General features: G+C 43.4%; 1 protein-coding gene across 1 annotated transcript; it reads right to left on the reverse strand.

Moving 5' to 3' along the window:
- Positions 1-326: 326 nt before the first annotated feature.
- LOC115820995 (guanine nucleotide-binding protein subunit alpha-11-like) lies at positions 327-11654 on the reverse strand. Its single transcript, XM_030784731.1, has 7 exons — positions 11507-11654; positions 8740-8924; positions 7209-7363; positions 5229-5357; positions 4026-4155; positions 2972-3125; positions 327-538 (listed from the first exon to the last, which is right to left on the reverse strand). Exons 1-7 carry the CDS (start codon positions 11652-11654, stop codon positions 327-329), a joined length of 1113 nt encoding a protein of 370 aa, XP_030640591.1.
- Positions 11655-15796: the final 4142 nt, after the last annotated feature.

Genomic DNA, 15796 nt, shown 5'->3' on the forward strand with positions numbered 1-15796 from the left:
TGTCTTACTGATTCTGTGACTACAGTACACAGAAGGGCAACACACAGAGAGAGAGAGAGAGAGAGAGAGAGAGAGATGGAAAGAGGGGGGAAGGTAAGAGAAGCATGGAGAGAGAGAGAGAAACAGAGAGATGGAGAGAGAGAGAAACAGAAGGATGGAGAGAGAGAGAAATCAAGAGATGGACGGAGGGAGGAGGGCAAGAAAATCATGCGGAAAGAGAGAGAGGGAGAGATGAGTATGGTATGAAGTTAAAGACGTTAAAACGATTCAGTCTCTTGGCGCTCGTAAGTGGCAGTGAGGGTTTCCAAGGTGGGGGGGGGGGGATGTCACAGAACACCGTATTCGTGAAGCGCCTTGATGAGCACGGTATCCTTGACATCGCTGAAGACCTTGCGGATGTTGTTGGTGTCCGTGGCGCAGGTGAAGTGAGTGTAAACGTATTTGTTCTCTTTCTTCTCCCGGTTCTCCCGGTTCACCGCCTGCTGCAGGTACATGTCCTTTATGAAATTCATGGCCTCCTGGGGATCTCGTCTCCTGCCTGCAGAGAGAGAACAGGGCTTCAGTTCACTTCTATTCCAACACACACACACACACTCTCCTAAAGCAGCTTTGGGAAAGACCAGGATTCTGAATCTCCGTCATCAAGTCCAAGGTGATAAAGGACAAAACAAAAACGAAACAACACCCCCCCCCCCCCCCCCCCCGTAAGCTTTATGACAGAGGACGACATTTATAAGATAGCCTCTTATTTGTTTGTATAATGAGCCAGTATGAGAAATAACGCTTTTCTGTGATTGGCTTCACAAGGTAAACAAACAAAAAAAACAAACAAAAAAAAAATATATACATACATATATACATATATATGTAAAATCAATGGTGTAAAATGGAGTCAGACTGGAATCAGAACCATGAGATGATTCCCAGCGCAACAGGTACATTAAAAAAAAAAAAAAAAAAAGCCAGTGAGACAATCAGCTCATCCAATCAGTAAGTCAGAGCCAGGAGTGCTCCAGCCCATCCCCCACTCCCACCACCCAATAAGTGGCGAGTCTGTTTGGCAATGCAAAATGTGGGGTATTTATGGTTGCTAGGGGTAACAGGGAGAGAAGACGCAGAGAGGGAGGCCAGTGCTAAGGTGTTGGAGATAGTCCAGAGAGAGAGAGAGAGAGAGAGAGAGAGAGAGAGGGAGAGAGAGAGAGAGAGAGAGAGAGAGAGAGGGAGAGAGAGAGAGAGAGAGAGAGAGGGAGAGAGAGAGAGAGAGAGAGGGAGAGAGAGAGAGAGAGAGAGAGAGAGGGAGAGAGAGAGAGAGAGGGAGAGAGAGAGAGGGAGAGAGAGAGAGAGAGAGAGAGAGAGAGAGCAACAGCTTCCACTGTAACAGTGCCGCAGCCAACAGAGGAAAACACATTTCTTACGCGCACAAACACACATACGCACTCATACACACACGTAAAACCATTCATATCTATTAGGACTCAAGTCTAACTCAGACCCTAACCCTGACCCTTATTAACCCCCGACAGCAACCTTCGAAATGGAATTATCCAGTACATGGCTTTTTTTTTTTTTTCCAACCTCGTACGGCTGTAAATACATTATTAACGGTCATAGCTGTAATTATTACATTTGAATCAATAGAGCGTGAATCTCAAATAAGCAGCCGCCCAGACTGGAATACGTAGATTGGAAATACGCACGCCGAAAGCACAGCGAAACTAAGTAAGGCGACGGCGGGGGATTAAGAAAACGTTAAACAGGCGAAATGAAATGTCAGAGGGCACGAGGACCGAGGACAGCCCGACCAACCACACTTACACTGCTTCTCACACCTTCAGATGCTTTTAATATTCCTCTCCCTCTCCCCCGACATTCATATGAGTATCACCGCTGGCATGTCCTGTGCCAATCAAACAGCTGAATAATATTGAAACTCTCTGTGGCAAAGGGCTCTCTCAGCTGGACCAGCTTCTCCCACTCACAGGTTTCTATCACCATCATTATGATTAATATCACTTTTATTACCATGAAGGGTTTAAGAAGCCTGCGCATTGTTTGACTTAGTTCTCGGCATAATGAGGTTTCACACCTTCTTCTAAAGCACTGAGCTTAACCCTGCGCTAATTTGGCCCCTTGTGTGGATCTGACTCTGTAGCTACGTTTCAAAGCCAAGGTCAGAACTCCACTCAAATGAAAGCAGAATTTAAACTGTTTAAAGGCTGATCGGGACTGCCTGCCTCTCTGTCTGTCTGTCTGTCTGTTTTGAATAACTACATGCACGCTGTCTTAAAACTTACTGGTGCAGAATTGATTCTGAGAGTGTTTTACATAATCTACACTGTTAAGTGTTGATTATATGAACACTTTTTCAGTGTAATTTTAAATGGACACTCACCAGAGTAAAGCATTGCTAGACATTGTTATCCAGCGAGTCATTGTGACTGCCACGCCTCCTTTTCTCTCTTCTGGCCAATCAGTGCTCTGCTCTGACAATTCATCAGCTCATTACTTGATTCTCACATGAGAGTATCACGCCATGTATTCCTTCTTGGTCTGTTTTGGTCCTATTTACCTCCTTGTTTGCTGTTCCTGTTAGCCTTCCTTTTTCATGTTAGCTTTCCTGCTTATATTAGCTTTCCTGTTCATGTTAGCTTTCCTGTTCATGTTAGCTTTCCTGCTCATGTTAGCTCTCTTGTCTCTGATTCTGATTCCTGGTCTTGTCCCTGGTAGCCAGTTTATCATGTGCCCAACTCTTCCTGGTCTCGACTTTGGCTTTAGTTTGTGTTTTCTGACAAAGTTTGCCTACTCTTACATCTGACCTCCCTGAATTTGTTACAGACACACTTCCAGTGTTAATGTATGATAAGTAACTCGGAAATTTCATAAAAACGCAGAAAACGCACTCTAGTGAAAAGTGAAGCAATTCACATAATGACACAAGGTTATTGGAGTGCCGTCATGGACCTGAACACACCTGTAAATCCAGGGAAGTACGTTTGCAGGTCGGAAGTGGCAATTTTCTCTGCCAGGATGTCCATCTTGTTAAGGAAGAGGATAATGGATGAGTTCTGGAACCAGATGGAGTGGATTGTGGTGTAGAACAGCGACAAGCTCTCCTCCATACGGTTCTAGAGTGAAGGAGTAGAGAGGAGGGGGGGGGGGTGTGAATGCAGGTCAGAACAGGTTAATGAACTGAGAGAGAAAATAAGTGGCAAAGAGAGATAAAGACACTTAATTAATGGATGTGGACGGTAGAAGCCAAGCAGAGACTAAGTGTAAGAGGTAAACATCGAGAGCAGACAGTGAGAGCAATGAGGAGACAGAGAGAGAGAGAGAGAGAGAGAGAGAGAGAGAGAGAGAGAAAGAAAGTTGGCTCTAGAGAACTACCAGTCAAACCGTGGATATTTCCATGGCTGAGATTCAAAGACAGTGCATGGGGATGAAAGAAAGAGAGCATACGGAAAAGATAGAAGTGCAGAGAGACAGAGGATGAGGGGCAAAGGACAGAGATCAGAGATAGAGACACAGACAGACAGATGGAGAGATAGAGGCACAGACAGACAGACAGACAGATGGAGAGACAGAGGCACAGACAGACAGATGGAGAGATAGAGGCACAGACAGATGGAGAGATAGAGCCATGGAGAGATGGAGGCACAGACAGACAGATGGAGAGATAGAGGCACAGACAGACAGACAGATGGAGAGATAGAGGCACAGACAGACAGACAGACAGATGGAGAGATAGAGGCACAGACAGATGGAGAGATAGAGGCACAGACAGATGGAGAGATAGAGCCATGGAGAGATGGAGGCACAGACAGACAGATGGAGAGATAGAGGCACAGACAGACAGACAGACAGATGGAGAGATAGAGCCACAGACAGACAGATGAAGAGATAGAGGCACAGACAGATGGAGAGATAGAGGCACAGACAGACAGATGGAGAGACAGAGGCACAGATAGACAGACAGACAGACAGTGGTCCAAAGGAGGGTAGACAAATGTGTGATATTTTTCTCTCACATCCATGTTGTTCTCCTCCAGAAGCTGGTCATACTCGCTGAGGGAGGCCAGGAATATTAGTGAAGTCACGGACTCAAAACAGTGGATCCACTTACGCCTCTCCGATTTCTGCCCACCCACATCCACAATCCTGTAGGGAGAGAAAGAAGAGACAGAGAAGGAGAGAGAGAGAGAGAGAGAGACAGAGAAGGAGAGAGAGAGCACAGAGAGATCAGGCAGGGTAAAACATCTCGATAATTTTCAAAATCAACACTGTCTTGACAAACACGCGCACACACATATACACTAGCTGTGAGTTATTTAATATTCCAAATAATGCTGATTGCCAGTGCATTAAATGCATATTCACTCTGCGTGTGTGTGTGTGTGTGTGTACTGGGAAGCACGGGAGAAGAGACAGCCGCTCCCCGGTGAATAAGAGTTCTATCGGACGTCAGACCTGTTTTTCCACAGTTTCCGGCAGGTCCACATGCTAATGAGTGTCTCGCTACGTTACACATTTAACAGCAGTAATTGACACCCTGTCTTTCAGCTTTCACAGAATGGCGTGCATGTGTGTATGTGTGTGTGTGTTCATTATTGGAAAGTTTTACATCAAATTCTCCTCACTAATCGTGACACATAGTTAACAGGAACGTAATAAACATGACATAAACATCGACAGATATTCAACACGAAAGCCTTCCGTTTTAATCAGAATGGAGGGGAAAACACTTTACTCTCTTTGGATACATCAAAGTTCATTTTAATTGCATGTTCACTCAAATTTTAGTATTGCTGACAGACTGTAATGTCTGATACTACCAGAGAGCGAAACGTCTATCACAAGTTTTTCCATAACTCCCATAAAGTTTTTAAACAATGTTTACAACCGCGTGACCGCCTCATGCTAACAGTAAACAGAACCAGTCTCCCACTGGTATTCTCTAAGTCATTGTTTTCGAAATCGCATCCCTGTAGACAGCACATTCTCAGAGTAACCCCCATGCTAACGCTTCTCATTTAACCCGGCTAATTATACCGTGCGTTAATCAGCAGAGAATCCCTACCCGGTGTGTTAGCGATAACGTAGCAAAGAAATTAACACCGAGACAACGCGGAGCCTAGAATTTCTCTCCCGAGGGTGGATACAAAAGCAAAACAACAACAACATCAACAACAACAACAACAACAACAAAAGCATATGAATACCGCTGTGCGTACCTGAGAGTGATGTTCGATACAGTGAAGGAGTAGTCATTGATGCCTGTAGTTGGGAATCGAACCCGAAGCACGTCCTGAGGAGTGGGCACGTAGTTAGGAGCTGCTATTCTGTCCAGGTTGTTCATAAAGCTAAAAAAAAAAAAAACCAGAATAAAAACCGTTTTGGATCAAACACAACAAACCATCTAATAGTACAATCAATACAATAATAAGAAGAGGAAGAAGAAGTCAACTTGTTTCATAACACAGCAATCAATATTATGCATTATAACAATCACGCAACAGTAATAACTTCCGCAGAGACTTGGTACACTGATTCAAAACATTTGTAACCAGGTTACTATCATATCTGTGAATCCTATGGATCTGTTGTAAGGTTAATTAGTTAGGTAAACGGACAGAGAGGGCAAATCTGTTGTCGCAGCAAGATTGCTGCCTTTATTGGTCCAGTGTGTGCTTTAATTAAAAGTTCTGCTTCTGTTTGTGGCTCTTATTATCTCAGAACTGCTAAGACTGAGAGAGAGAGAGAGAGAGAGAGAGAGAGAGAGAGAGAGAGAGATGAACCAGGGGTCATGTGACTGCCTCTTCTAACCTACACTCCAGTTTAGTGTACACACACACACACACACACACTCACTCACTTACTAGTCTCTGAGGTGTCATAACAGTTAATAAATGAATCATCTATGAGAAACACAAGACAATCAAAAATTCTCATTAGAGTTACTGCGGAAAAACAGCCGAGTGGGGATGATGTCAGCTTAGGTGGTAAATGGGACGAGGGTCATTAAAAAAAAACGCTCTCTCAACTCCTGGTGGAGGGTAAAGAGCGACGAGAACATTCTGCTCCCTGAACTGACTCGATGTGGTCTCGTATCGATCGGCTGGATTCTTAGTCACATAGCCCCCTCCAGTGGACACGATCCCTCACTGAGAAATTACACGTGAGGTGACGAAGGTTATGCCTTTCACAAGGGCGGGGGGGGGGGGGGCAGCTTTCTAGAGAAGTCTCCCAGCCAATCAGCTAAAGACGGTGCTTCAAATACATGTTTATATATACTGATATATATATGTGTGTGTGTGTGTGTGGGTGTGTATGTATATATGTCACATTAAATTATGATAACTATCACAACCAATCGTAACTGTCATTATTAAAGTCAACGAGACATACTGAACATTCCACTGGGTGACATCCTTGCATGTAAATTCAAGAGAATATACATTCTGTCTCTGTCTGGTTTAGTGTTTATTGATTCACGTGCTGCGTTTGCTGGAACTGAAAGTAGTTCCGTATCATTTAGGCATGGGATGCTCTGGTGACACATCCGCGTTTTCACAAAGTCTTATTTATTTTTATCTCTTGTCAAACACGGATACTAAACTGAGCTATGTTTGCACATTCTGAGAGTTTTAAATCATTTGGTGAAGGTGCTTTGCCTCGAGGCAGTCAGAGGAAAGTAGTGTATGGGTAAGAGACATCAGGCTTTTATTCCTGCTCTTCCATTTAATACTCACATACTCTCACCGCATCACCAACTACAGTTAAGGAAGCATCAAGAAACTCTGCCTCCATGCTCAGCAGAGGCAAGCAAAGCCCTGACTATAGAGCTGTTTGGAGGTAAGGACACAGAGATAAAAAGATTTTTATTTTTAACAAACAAGGAAACAAAGAGTTTCCTTTAAAGGATCCCTGAAGGTCATCGGTGATATGGTGAAACTAAGGTTTGCTGTGGTGGTTAATGGACCTGGTTAAGTGAAACAGTGGGTTTTGGATTCGAATCACAAGCGAAGAGTGCACAGCTGTTGTGCCTGTTTGTCCATCAGCTTAAGTTACTCCAGAAGTGTGTATTAGTGTGTGTGTGTGTGCCCCCGTGTGCACACACCCTCTGATGTACACTGTAATAACTGTTATTACTATAGGTTGTTCTAAATAAGATCGTCAGGAAAAACGTAAACGTCATATGTCGTTGTGCTTACTATTCCGTGGAGTCCAGCAGCTGGTATTCCCGCCTGCGGCTGTAGCAAACCTTCATCCCGGAGTCTGCCCAGAGACGGCGGATGGCGTCCACGTGGGATCGCTCCAACTCGGCCGGCTGATGCACGTCCACGTCACGGAACCACTGAGCATACATCTGCGGAGAAAACAAGACGAAGATGCGTTTCACGTCAAGCTCTCGTATCTTCTTCACGTAAAAACCCTCTGGGGCAAACAGGTAAGACTGGTTCAGACTAAACATGAGCTTCCAGTAGCCGGTCTTGCTTTTGCTGACCAACAGTGTGACTTATCCCTGGACTCTACCACAACCGGTTCAATCTGTCATGCGTTTAACACACGCTTGACGTCTTGGGTCATGAGTGTTAGAGTAGGAACAGACTGAACATGCAAAGAGCTGTTGGCCTCAAGGAGCAGAACAGGGAAACACAGATCTGCATCAGCTATGTATTACTCAAACAATAGTTTTTCTTTACACATTTAACAACACCATACGCAAGGCAAAATCCTTTTTATGAGAGAAAGAGAGTGAGAACACAGACTACAGACTGCAGACTACAGACTACAAATACTTATGACTACAAATACTTATTTATACTTGTATAAATGTATAAATGTGTAATACTTGTTTATTCATTTATCGTTTATTGTCACAGAATTTCAGGAGCGTGATACTGCAGGTAATTAATTTACAGTCTTATTGTGATCTTTGCTTATGGGGTAACGTGATCTGATTGATGCACTTATTGTAAGTTCGCTCTGGCTAAACGCGTCTGCTAAATGCCGTGGTATAGGCGTGTCATTTCTGCCAGTGACACCTCTCGTACGTAAGGAGACGCCCGGCAAGTCCTGCCGCTGCAGGTCACGTGACCCGGCTCCTTGTCTGAGATGCCAAAACGGTGCCTGCCCTCATCAGTTGCCCACTTGAGCCAGAATCTGATGGTTTAGGCAGGGCAGCGTTTTCCCAGTCAGGGTCCTGAAGGCCTGTTACTCTTCCTGGCCTAACACACCTGATTAAACTCATCAACTCACTATCTAGCACTGAGTGAATCAGACGTATCAGAGCAGGGAGAAAGCCAAGATATCCGAATGTGAGTTTTGAGAACCAGCATAACTAGGAATAAATGGTTCAAGGATTCATAAAATAACCACATATCTTTCACCAGGGGAGGTATTTCAGAAAGTGGGTTTAGCGAAAACTCAGAGTTAGTTAACTCAGAGAAAGTAGTAAACCTCCTAACAGAAGAGCTCTATGGCTTTGTTCTGCTTCCGCTTTCTGATATACCTTGCCTGGTTGCTCAGAGTCACATGGATAGTGCATTGTGAGATGGGGGGAAAAAAAAAAAACATCCATCAGATGGGCACAGTTGATACTTTTGATTGGTCTCACAACAACGTTTTGCCCGGCAACCGACCAATCGAAACCATTTTGACCAATCGGAATGCAACCTGGGATCCCTAAGGGTTGAGGTCAGAGATCATGGGTTTCTGGTGAGAAAATAAACCTGTGGTTACCTCGTTTTGTGGGTTGGCATAGGGGATTTTCAGATTGGTCATGGCTGCCGTCATTGCCTTGATAGCTGTGAAAATGTTCTGGAACACGAGTTTAGTGAAGGCTCGTCTGTCTTCCTCGGAATAGCCTTTTCCATGGATAATCCTCATCTGCTTAATAAAAGTGGTTTTCCCGCTTTCGCCAGTTCCTACGGGGATTAGGAGAGGACCCGGGAGATGAGAGATGTTAAAGAGGAAAGACAGAGAGAGAGAAGGAAGTGTAAATGTATACAATGTGAAAGAAGGTGTCTTGAAAGCTTCAGTCCGGTGACAGCAAAAGCTCTCGTAAAAGCACTAAGCTGAAAGAATATCAATAAATTATTTTAAAATATGTGTGAACATCTACAGGCCTATATGTGTTTTTTTTGTTTGTTTGTTTTCTTTCTTGGTGTACTGGGTGCCATTTAAGCCAAAAAAGATAAAAACCCAATCTTAAGGTCATTTTATTTGGCTGATTTCCTTAAACACTCTGCGTTCGTCTGAAGAATAATGGGCTTTTCGGTGTCACCAAAGGTCCCATCCAGTCCATCCATGGCCTGTTCACCCCTCTTCCATTTAAATGGCCCTGCAGGTGCTGAAACGCCCACATAACCTGCCTAAGGAACCCTCTCTTCTCCCGGGTTTGTAACCTGACAGAGCTCTGTTGGCCACCCGACAGTACCACTGCCTCCCACCTGCACAACCCCAAGAGCTGGAACCAGCTTAAGTCTACTGCCCAGCAATGACACTGTTACCCCCCCCCCCTCCACCCCACCCACTTCGAGTGTACCTCACTTTCACTCTGTCTTCTTTTTCCGCCAGTGTGAACGATCCTGTGTGCAATATGGCCTAGTGTGCGTTCTATTTTTTTTTCATTCTCTGAATTTTTTTTTTTTTTCCAACCATCGTACGTGCAATAACATCCACATCCTGGTATTTAAACAAATGCTCTGACCACTTTAATAAGGTTTAGTCTGTTAGTTTAATCTGTTTCATTTACATTGTGTGTTTTTAGTTCAGTTTTTCATTCTACTGTTCTACACTCAGGGTGTATAAAATCCCTGTTTCTCTGCATTTATGCAATGACAATATGGCCAAATAAAATGAACTGAATCGAAGTGAACTGAACTGAATTTAACTGAAGTGAACTGAATTGAATCGAATCGAACTGAACTGAATTACACTGAACTGAGAGAGAGGCACTTCAAAAGCCCTTTTCCCACTTTTAAAATGGATTCGTGAGAGATCCTGAGGACATTGTTCCTCTACTGGAATACATAAACATACGTTCACTGCTGGACATCATCAGAGTGTTATCTTTCCTGTACAAAGGCCAGTGGACGAATAAGAGAAAACAGCCTGATTAACACAGGGAATCTGGCCTTTCAACACGTTCACAGCTTGTAACAGAGTTTGAGCGGCTGGTTTTTTGAGGTTATTTTCCACAGCTGTTGTGAAACTTAAGGACTTCCCCTGTCACACAGTGAGCACACTTCTGTGGCTTTGAAAAAAAAACTATATATATATACACGCTGAAGCCATTGTTTAATTGTATTGTTTCCCACTGAGGTGCGTGACAGAGGTAAACACAGGTCCTTTGACACTGAAACCTGATTTCAAACAGTGTACTTCCTAGGGACAAGTACCTCTCAAAAATCGGTCAACTGACACAGTACGTAACTGGTGGGAGAAAGAATTGAAAGCGCAGAAAGTATAAGATGATTGTGACTTTCCTTCTATTAAAACCTGTGGTCAGTTCAGCATTAAACAAATGCCACAGCTAAGTTGATATGGAACTAAGAAGCAACCTTAAGGTTATTTTGGGACGTTTACTTGTGAATTTGACCATACAGATCCATGACTGACGTTAACTGAGTATCAAAAATGTCCCACAACTTAATCATAAATTGCAAAAAAGTCAATATTTGCTGAAGAGTCTGGCAAACAGCACTACAAATGAACTTTGGTGCTTATAAGAAGCCATGGAACTTTTCAGTGCAATGAGCTGCAGTTTTGCACCGATTAAAATCAGGCTTTTGAAATAAAAACGAACTGTGCACTTGATGATGTACGGCGTATGGTGTATGTCAAAAAAATGTATTTCCCTCATATGCATGTTGACAGAGGAATGTGAATCGCCAGGATCATCTTTACCTGCATTGTTTCGTCTTTTCATGCGACGCAATGATCCGATGTTTACAGTTTTGTCGATAAACGGTAGTTAGGAATGCTCCAAACCGCCTACACTACCCTGCAAAGATAACACACGACTTCTTCGAACTCCTGTTTTTGTCTTGACGTTTTTGCCTCTCTTCTGCCACGAGCTAAAGGTTGTCGAAGTGTGTTAATCTGTCTAAAATCGCCTGTGTGTGTGTGTGTGGTTTTTTTTTTAACGACATTGGAGAAAAGTTTGTTGTGAGCGCCGGGGTTAATTATGGAATCATATGACAATGCGCTTCCCAGCCAGGCCCAATATAATGACTCCAATGGCCCTTCCATTCATTCAACATCAGCGCTATTCAACACCCATTGGAAGGGGACGTTTTAATCATCTTTCGTCCGCACCTATTTTACGTCGCCTCGCCGTCTCAAGTTTGTAGATCATAGAATACAATACACTAGAATCAAATAGCAGTAGCCTGCGTTACACGGCTACTTCTATTTTAAATAGCTATTGCGCAGACAGGCGTAGTGTATGGTTTGTCTATGATATGGAGTAAGATAGCAGCTGCGGATAAGAATAGCGACTCACCTAGCAGCAGTATTTTTATTTCTCCGCGTTCTCTTTTTTTCTGTACTTCGATTTGTTTCATGATCTCTTTGTCTAGATATATTGCCGTCCTCTCCTCCTCCGTCAGGCAGCACACACAGGTCCGGTAACACCATCTCCAGCAGCCCATCTCTCTGTAATTCAGTGGTTAACAAACTTAAAGGGCAGAACAGATTGCATTCTCTTCACATTCGGTTCCCCGTAAATCATTTCAGAAGTAATATAGGAAAAGTTTCGAACTTCGAACTACTGTTTTCTAATGTTTTAGGTATTTTGAGACAGCTACTATCTCAGACTTTCTCTCCTGTTCACCTTCAGTCATTTCACTACTACTGTTTTACAACTGGGAACAAAAAAAGAAAAACAGTTCAAGTTCCGCCAACCCATTTCCCAACCTCGTACTCTCCCTGATAAGGAAACAAGAGTACACCTTTAGAAAATTTTATGATTATTACCTTTGAGGTATATAGAATGGTAGCCGAGTAAACAGAGTGTGCGAACCTATATAAAATGTTTTTAAATGTTTTAAATATAAGTGACTTGATTACCTTCATTCGATGTCACACGTCTACTAAGGTCGCCAACATTCTCATCACTCTTTGGGTGAGAAACGCGATCTCATCGCTCCGCAGATTAAAATGAAATCAAATCACATTTGAAAAAAAAAAAAAGTTCCACCTTTCGATTTACGAACGTGCAGTCGTCTCTGTCAGTGCGATCATCGATGCCACAAACGGGAATCGGAAGTAGCTCTCTTCTTTCTGCTCGCATCTGTCTTCCTTTACCACAATCTGAGCTGGGTATGCTTCTAGGTGAAAACGTATTTCATTGTGTATGCGCGATTGGAATGCGCCCTGAGTGAGTGTGTGTGTGTGTGTGTGTGTGTGAGAGAGAGCGAGAGCGAGAGAGCTTTCAGTAACTCAGGCCTTTCGTACAGATATGATTTCAGCAGGTGCGTCTCCAAGTCGGTCGCCCAGAGTTCTGTGAACCAGTGTTCAATTTAAATCTGTTTTGCTGAGGCACTAAAGATTTTTTTTCATGTATATGTTACGTTTTGACGTCTTTTGTAAATTTTGTGAATACAACGACGATTAATGTTTTCATTATTTCATTACTGAAGTTGTCTGTGTAGTGAATGGGGGGGAGGGGGGGGGGGGGTGTAGGGGTTTTCTGAGACTGTGTGTACATGTAGGCCCATTTTAAGGGGACGCATTAAATATCTAACAGGTAGCATAATCGCAAAAACTGCACCAGCAAAAACAACAAGTGACTTTAGACGGTTCTAGAGGTATTTGACACTCCTCGCCCTCCTCAGCTCTCTAGATGTCAATCTTTTGTCTGCACAGGTAGGACCGGTCTATCAAGCCTTTCACGACATTGTGTTCAGACACTGAGCCTGCTCATACTCAACATATTACTATGCTGAGGGACCTTTAGAAGATAGATAGAGAGAGAGAGAGAGAGAGAGAGAGAGAAGGACAGTGGGAAGAAACTCGTATCAAGAGGTGAGAACTGACAGTAGCAGGAAAGTCCCCACCCAACCTGATAACAGGAACTTAGGTAAAAATCAAACATTTCTTGGAATATGTTGTAGGTTTTACAGAGATATCTAAAACACACCTTTTTTCGCCCAATGCATAGGCTAAACGTTTGTAAACTTGTCCCTTAGAGAATCGTGTCCCTTAGAAAACCTCATAAAGCGTTCGCTGACCTGTGTGACGTCAGATTTCTACGCTCAGGTATTTTACCCTACATTCAAAGCTTTATTACAGACATCGGCGCGGCCTCGCCCAAAAGGTGAATCCCCTTTCGGGTTGGATTTGTGGTTTTCCGAGGGAACGGATTCAATCCACATACCTCTGTGATAAATCACCTGGGAATTTGAATGACTCGGATATTTCTGCATATCGTTCCAGCACGAGGCCATAAGGAGATTTTTAACAGAGCTTTTAAGGCCAGAGGACACATTATAAACCTGAATCGGTTTAGATCAATAAAAAAGTTTGGGAACAGATTGTCTTTCAAAAATAAATAAAGCAACAATTTTCAAATCTTTCATGAGTATTTTGTTTAATCATTTTTCATTGAATTATCGCGTAGGCTATTGTTGACTTTGTGGACTTAAAATGCAAAGTTAGCGGTCAGCAGATGGAGACAGACTGAACACAAATACGGCATTATGTGTTGCGTGCTGGTTTCTCGTACAAATAAAGATTAAACTTGGGCTACGCGGAAAATGAAAGTTTAGTTTAAGATTTCAATTAGTTCTCTGTATTCTTGCATTATCCGGGGCTCTGTGTTTATGGATGAAATTACCCTGATTGTCCACACGGTGTCATCCAGCTAATTGAGATGGTGAATGCAATTCCGCAGCTTCTTCCCACAGCTTACCATGCAAAGATAAGAATCTATTCACTCTTCACGGAAAGGAAGACATAATACGTTAACATAGTTCCTGAGCAACTGTAGTGTAGTAGAAAATTATGTTTAAGCTTGCACACTTTGATAACGATTATCGAAGTAAAACAGTAAAGATGAGAGAGAAAGAGAGAGAGAGAGAGAGAGAGAGAGAGATAGCTATATATGTAGAGATACGTAGACAATGTATGTGTGTGTGTGTGTGTGTGTGTGTGTGTGTGTGTGTGTGCGTGCGTGCGTGCGTGCGTGCGCACTCTGGAAGCTCATTGTCTCATTGTTGTTGGAGAGCAGAAACACGGGTAAACACTGGGTCAACTACTTGTTGCAGTAGACCTGGTGGTTTGTACTGTCTATGGGATCTGAAGTTTGAGCAGATCTACCCTACAGACATTCTTACAAACACAATCACAGTTTATGCTGGCACTTTGGGTCATTTTGATATCGGTAAGTCATGGTCTATGCTGTGGAGCCCGACCCGCGGATGTTTCATGTTGGCAACCAATGAGTGAAACAACTGCAATTTTAAGCATGAACTGCGGGTGAAGATGTTGTTCTTTGTCTTCTGCCAGATGTTGTTCTTTGTCTTCTGCCAGACCGTTCAGTCTCTCGTTACAGAGAGAGTCCAGGTCTAATCATTCTAACTTCCTTGCTTCTAGCGCTGACGTGATAGAATCTTTGGTCAAACAGTGTCTCATATTACATGGGAATCCGACTATCGTGCTTTATCTTCACTTTAATGCTTGTGGTCAAGTGTACAAGGTAAACAGGTTTAACATATATGCAATTGGCCTACTCTCTCTCTCTCTCTCTCTCTTTCTCTCACTCTCTCTCTCTCTCTCTCTCCCCCATAATCCTTCCTCTTACCTTTAGGCCTATGGTCTCAACCATAATTAGTCCAGTTGTCAAGACTGGCAGACATCTGCATTACCGCTCAGGTAAGGATGGGCGTTGTCAATTCAGTCAAAACTCGGTATCTGTCGTTGAGACACGCCCCTTTAGCTGGGATTTTGCTGCCTTCCTCTCGACCAAGCTTGACATTTTGGGCAAATCTGCCCCGCCCAGGATGCAATGTACATTTTTGATTGGCTATCTGTCTGTCAATTACTGCATTTCGCTTCCCACGGCATTTTCCAGCTAGGATACTGAACAACTCACACCGGGGACCGAAGGGGGTGACGCGCGAGCAGGGGGAAAAGAAAAATTAAACGGAGTTATTCTCTGACTAGAGCTTAGACCCCTTCGGCTGCAACCTATATTCATTAGAATATCTACTTGTGAATATATAGACAGTCGTTTCGAGTGGTGGTACGAAAATTATGAATATTGATACAGGGGAATTTTGCTGCATATACAAGACTAGCTAGCTAGCTAGCTAGTCAGCCTTACCTAGCTTAGCTAGCTAGCTAACCTAGCTATATAGACAGGTATTGATAGTACAGTTAGCAAATGTTAGTTGTACACCGTAGTTGAAGTAGAATAGACAGATCGGAGGCGTGTTTTTCCCCTGAGAGGATATTTTGTGAGGTATTTCAGATGCAGATCGTGTGTGTTGTATTTTAGCTTGGTTAGCTGATGGACAGTTTTGTGGGCGCTCTCTTTGGCGTTCTGTGGTCTTGGTACTGGGGCGGCTAACTCTGTTAGCTAGGATCTAAATTTGGGAAAAAGTCGGTAATAAAAGAAATGTCGTGGCAGGCAGGCTTGTCCCGTCGTCTCGAGCTTGTCCCGAGTCAGTAAGCCAGATATCAAACCAAACTGTCAGTCCCTAGTGTCAAGGGAACTCTTGGTGGATATAGGATCCAATCATAGGGATTTTTGCTCCTCCATTTCCTAGCTGAAAAAACCTCTTTCCAGCTA

This window comes from Chanos chanos, chromosome 9 (genome assembly GCF_902362185.1).
Source record: "Chanos chanos chromosome 9, fChaCha1.1, whole genome shotgun sequence".
Taxonomy (NCBI): domain Eukaryota; kingdom Metazoa; phylum Chordata; class Actinopteri; order Gonorynchiformes; family Chanidae; genus Chanos; species Chanos chanos.